Source organism: Leucoraja erinacea, chromosome 3, assembly GCF_028641065.1.
Source record: "Leucoraja erinacea ecotype New England chromosome 3, Leri_hhj_1, whole genome shotgun sequence".
NCBI lineage: Eukaryota > Metazoa > Chordata > Chondrichthyes > Rajiformes > Rajidae > Leucoraja > Leucoraja erinaceus.
In genome coordinates this window covers 16,186,577-16,192,576 of record NC_073379.1, presented here as the reverse complement: position 1 = coordinate 16,192,576, position 6,000 = coordinate 16,186,577, and the positions used below count along the sequence as shown (strand labels likewise).

The window sequence follows — 6,000 nt, the reverse complement described above, 5'->3', positions numbered from 1 at the left end:
GGTGTCCAAGAAGAGCAAGGTGACGTGCCTCAATGACTAACGACCAGTGGCACTAACGTCTGTGGTGATGAAGTGCTTTGAGAGGTTAATTATGGCGCATATCAACTCCTACCTCGACAAGAACCTGGACCCACTGCAGTTCGCTTACTGCCACAACAGATCAACAGTGGATGCGATCTCACTGGGTCTCCACTGCGCTCTGGACCACTTGGACAACAAAAACTCATATGTCAGGCTGTTATTCATTGACTATAGCTCGGCATTTAATACAATCATCCCCTCCAAGCTGGTTACCAAGCTCTCAGACCTGGGTCTCTGTGCATCCCTCTGCAATTAGATCCTCGACTTCCTCATCCACAGACCACAGTGTGTCCGTATTGGTGGAAATGTGTCATCCTCGATAACAATCAGCACGGGAGCACCTCAAGACTGCGTGCTCAGCCCCCTGTTGTACTCATTCTATACTCATGACTGCATAGCCAGACATAGTGCGAACTTCATCATCAAGTTCGCCGACTACATCACTGTTGTGGGACGAATCACTGATGGGGACGAGTCAGAGTATAGAAGTGAGATCGACCGATTGACCAAATGGTGCCAACACAACAACCTGGCCCTCAACACCAGCAAAATCAAGGAACTGGTTGTGGACTTTGGAAGGGGTAGGATAGGGACCCACAGTCCCGTTTATATGAACGGGTCAGGTCGATGGGGGAAAGGATCAAGTACTTCAAATTCCTGGGCGTGCATATTTCCGAAGATCTTTCTGGTCCCAGAACACTGATGCAATTATAAAGAAAGCACATCAGCACCTCTACTTCCTGAGAAGACTACGGAGAGTCAGTATGTCAAAGAGGACTCTATCAAATTTCTACAGGTGCACAGTAAAGAGCATGCTGACTGGTTGCATCATGGCTTGGTTCAGCAACTTGAGGGTCCAGGAGCGGAAAAGGATGCATAAAGTTGTAACTACTGCCCAGTCCATTATCAGCTCTGACCTCCCCACCATCGAAGGGAGCTTTCGCAGTCGCTGCCTCAAAAAGGCAGCCAACATCATCAAGGACCCACACCATCCTGGCCACGCACTCATCTCCCCGCTACCATCGGGCAGAAGGTACAGGAGCCTGAGATCTATTACATCCAGGTTCAGGAACAGCCACTTTCCCACAGCCATCAGGCTATTAAACTCCCCAACAAACAGACTCTGAACTGTAACACCCTATTGCACTTTATCTGCTTATTTACGTGTAAATTGAACAGGACTGTTCTGTATTTTTGCTTACAATATTCTGTTGTGCTGCAGCGAGCAAGAATGTCATTGTCCTATCTGGGGCACATGACAATAATCTCTCTCTTGACTCTTAAGAGATTTAATTAATGACTTAATTTTACAGGAACCCCACAGGAAAAGTGATCATAGCATGGTTGAATTTTAATTCAGTTTGAAGGTGAGATATTTGTGTCTAAAACTACTACTAAAACTCAAAGGGAATTACCATAGTGTGAGGACTGTAACTCAAAGTGGACTCGGAAAATCGATTCATAGGGAAAGCCAGCAGACCATGAGAGCAGATGGACACAAAATGGGACAGGCAGCATCTCCTGGAGAGTAGGGGGACAGCGGGACAGGCAGCATCTCTGGAGAGTAGGAATGGGTGACGTTTCGGGATGGGACCCTTCTGCACAGGTTTTAAGGAGATGGGTCATATTCTGTGATTTCAGCACAAAGTGGGAAACTGATCTTTAACATTTGAAGTCACAATTACTATTTTACAAGATAATCACAGAATGGACTGGGACGGAGAAAGTACTCAGTATTTCCAGTGACAGCTTACAGCGCGGGTCGGCAACCTTGGTCTGCATAGGAGCCAGGACCCATGTGTGTGTGCGGATGGGATTGGGGGGGGCACATCTATCGTCATAGTTAATAAATAATTAATTATAGTTTTTTTAAATCGCAACAAAATTGTAACAAAAAGACAATTACCCCCGCGACAAACTACAACTACAACACTGTTGCCGGAGCGGAATTCCTCACCGACCCCACTGATGCTTCGCTCTCCTCCAGCCCACCCGCCGCCGCTGGGCTCCCGAGGAAACCGCTCCAGTGCCGCCCTGCCGAAGCCGCTCTCAGCCCGCTTGAGTTTCACACATGCCGCGGCAACGTGGTGGGGGGCGCTTTCGCTCCGGGTGGTCGGGAGGATGGGAGAGGAGGTGGGACGGAGAAAGAGAGAGAGTGAGCCGACAGGTGTTGTGATAAGGAATTGGCTGTGTGCAGGGCCGGATTTAGATGAAGAGAGGCCCTAGGCTATTCCACTTGGGAGGCCCCTCCCAATCAGCGTATGAAGCCTATAGGTAAATCCAGCCCTGATGAGGGCCCCCTAGATCTCGAGGCCCTAAGTTTAAGCTTGTGAAGCTTATACGTGAATCCGGCCCTGGCTGTGTGTGTGAGAGAGTACTACTCTCGGATAAGTGTATGTGTGTTCTGTGCTACACCTGCGGGCCGGATGATTTTGGGTTACGGGCCGGATCTGGCTCGTGGGCCGTAGGTTACCGACCCCTGGCTTACAGAAAGCTACACGTTTCAACAATGTTTCAATTATGCTTTTAATGTCACATGTGTGAAGTGCAAAGCACAGTGGAATTATTTTCATACAGGTTGCTTTAATATTAAATGCACTTAGGACACTTAGTTGTCAAATAATTTTATTTTACCATATGGAATTAAACAGATACAGAGATAAACGTAAGTAATTTGGTAGAAATGGAGAATATTTTATTATCTTCTCAAACCAATGCGTTGGTGTATGAATAACAAACAATGCTGGAGATCACTGCATACTGATTCACTAAGGTACTGCATCCTTTCAAAATTATCATCCAGCGTAGATATACATGACATGTAATACTGCACATTAGTGGGAGAAAATGCTTACATGCATGAAGTCAGACACAAATATCGATGCAATTATTTTTTTTAAAGCAGATTTTTAAATATTACCTTTGACTAAATGTGGCTATGCTATAACCTATAGTCACACATCATGGAAACAGGCATGCGGGTTCAATGTATCCATGAACAAGCACCCACTGCCTTTAATCTCAATCCTTTCCTCTTTATCCCCATCAACTGCCCCCGATTTCCTTTCCATCCATTTGTTCCAGGGATAATTTACAGAAGGAGTTAACCAGCACATATTTGGCATGTGGGACGAAGTTGAGACACCTGGAGGAAACCCATATGGTCACAGAGAGAGCACAGAGGCGCAGCGGTAGAGTTGCTGCCTCACAACGCCAGAGACCCGGGTTCGAACTTGACTATGGCTGCTGTCTGTATGGAGTTTGTACATTCCTGCGTGGGTTTTCTCCGAGATACTCGATTCCCTCCCACACTTCAAAGACGTGCAAGTTTGTAGGTTAATTGGCTTGGTATAAATGTAATTTGACCCTACTCTATGATAGTGTTAGAGTATGTGTGGACTCGGTGGGCCGAAGTGCCTGTTTCTGCGCTATATCTCTAAACTAAACTAAACTAAACATAAACTCCTCACAGACAGCATCAGAATTGAACCCAAATCAGTTGAGTTGTGAAGCAGCAGCACTAACTACTTGTATTTTGCTGTAACAGGAATTAAATAGGTTTTGACCGAGTCATATAAAAATAGTGGGTTTTTTGGAAATCCAAGAGAAGTTGTGGTAGTTTGATTTTAAAAAATGAGTTCAAGTTCACAGGTTCAAAATCTAACACATTTCTTTTAACTTAGTGTTCCTATTTTGATGTTGTTCATGTTTGCAATGTGCCACAGCCCCAGTTTTAGGCCTGGGCATTGTACAGGGCACCATGGAAATAAACAGAATTAATATTCAATAACAACTGTAGCATTGAGAATTTTGCCTTGGATTAGATGCCCTTGTAATTAAAATCAAAAAAGCTATTACCTTGGCATGTTCAACTGCAAGTTGTTCAATAATGAAATGCCAAGAACAAAAGACAAATATATAATTGCCAATAACTGGGCCACTGCAACATCTAAATACTATACAGCTCTACTTCCATGTTGGAATCTATCTACTACCTACCTGCCATATTGACCACAAAGAGAAAGAGTCCCACTACAATTTTTTCACGAAAGGCCAAGAATTCTCCCCAGCAAGAGGTAGCACAGTCGTGCAGCAGTAGAGTTGCTGCCTGACAACACCAGAGAGCCGGGTACAGTCGTGACTACGGGTGCTGTCTGTATGGAGTTGGGCGTTCTCTCTGTGACTGCCTGGGTTTGCTCCCACACTCCAAAGATGTACAGGTATGTAAGTTAACTGTCTTTTGCTAAAATTGTAAATTGCCCCTAGTGTGTAGGATAGTGCTAGTGTATGGGGTGATTGCTGGTCGGTATGGGCTCCGTGGGCTGAAGGGCCTGTTTCCATGCTGTATCTCTAAAAGGTCTAAATCTGGGAATTTATCACTCTACCAATACAATGGAACAAAGTTTATCTGTTCATTATCACACTGTTTTTTGAAGTGATTTCACTCTAGAAAGTTTATACATTGGTATAAAGTAGTTGTGATGTTCTAAAGCCGTGAAAGCATTTCTTTATTGCACCATTTTTAATCTACAATTTCTGTCTGTGTGTTATTTTCCCTGAAGGCTTAAAGTTACGATGCGGGAATATTTCACACGCTTAAAAAGCCCATATAGGTGGTTTAAATAAAATTAACCTCTCCACTAAGGGATGAATTTAAGATTAATGCAAAGGTGTTTCCAATTCAAGATCAATGTGTGGCATATTTCCATTTGGGTGTAAATTTATTAATATTGTGTTCACTAGCATGGAAATTCTCAAAGCATTATGGCTTTTAACCAATTTTCAAAACTAGTAACAATTTGGGAGCTTGCAATAATTCCTTAAACATTCACTTTCAATACCTTTCACATCACAAATATAATATAGTATATTTCTAGTATATATTGTAATGCTATATTTGATGGTGATCTGTATTTTACAATAGTGTACTAATGCAATTTGGCTTAATTTCTGCGATGCTTATCCTCACGAACTGTTTATCCAGCTTCTTCGGCAGAGCAGTCAATGCCAGCGTAGGTGAATTTCTCAAAAAGTGTTGTGTTCACATAGGTCTGAGTGGACATTAAGAATATAGAATGAATGAATACAAAAATAAATATGGAATTAACACTTTGCAAATGAGAACACACATCCCATCCAGCTATCCCACCTGCAATAAAGGTTAGCACACGGTTTTATCTTAACGTCTTTTCCTGAGATACATTGAGGGAAGATTTAATACAGATATATAAGATTATGAAGGTAGACAAAAATGCTAGAGAGACTCAGCAGGTGAGGCAGCATCTATGGAGCGAAGGAATAGGCGAAGTTTTGGGTCGAGTCACTTCTTCAGAGAGTCGGGAGAAAGGGAAACATGAGATATACAGTAGACGGTGGTGTAGAGGGATATAGAAATTAATGAAAGATAAGCAAAAATGTAACAATGATGATGCACACACGCACACACACACACGCACACACAAACACATCGCAAAGGCGGGGGCCAGGGAAAGCGGAGGAGCGCTGTCTGAGATTCACACCCGCGATGAAGAGGAAGGTAAATGACTGCCACAGTGTACGGTAAGTCCTTTAGAAAGTGTGGGGTGGGGGGGGGGGGGGAGAGAAAGAGGGGGAGAGAAGGGGGGGGGGGGGGGGGAGAAGGGGGGAGAAGGAGTGGAGGCACTTTTAAGAAGCCAGACAACTTATAATAAAGTTTAGCGGGCATTTTACCTACCGGTCGGTTTTCCCTGACCTGGAAAACTCCAATGAGCCAATCAAAATGCCCGGTCAGGGAAGGAGATTGCCTATGGCTGCCCTCGACTGCCTGTAACTAAATAGCGATCCCACTCCACTGCACTACGAGTCAAAAAGAACCATGCCAACCAAATTTTACTCGCGGAAAATTTTTCAACATGCTGAAAATTTTCTACGACCTAGCTG

At 44.0% G+C, this 6,000-nt stretch overlaps 1 protein-coding gene across 1 annotated transcript in view; it reads right to left on the bottom strand.

Annotated features, from left to right (window-relative positions):
- Nucleotides 1-2,690: 2,690 nt before the first annotated feature.
- The window catches only part of tek (TEK tyrosine kinase, endothelial), an 86,042-nt gene continuing 82,732 nt past the window's right edge, over nt 2,691-6,000 (bottom strand). The window contains exon 22 of the mRNA XM_055632195.1: nt 2,691-5,132. Coding sequence (XP_055488170.1) covers nt 5,058-5,132 — 75 coding nt within the window. The 3' untranslated portion in view covers nt 2,691-5,057. The remainder of the gene's footprint in view (nt 5,133-6,000) is intronic.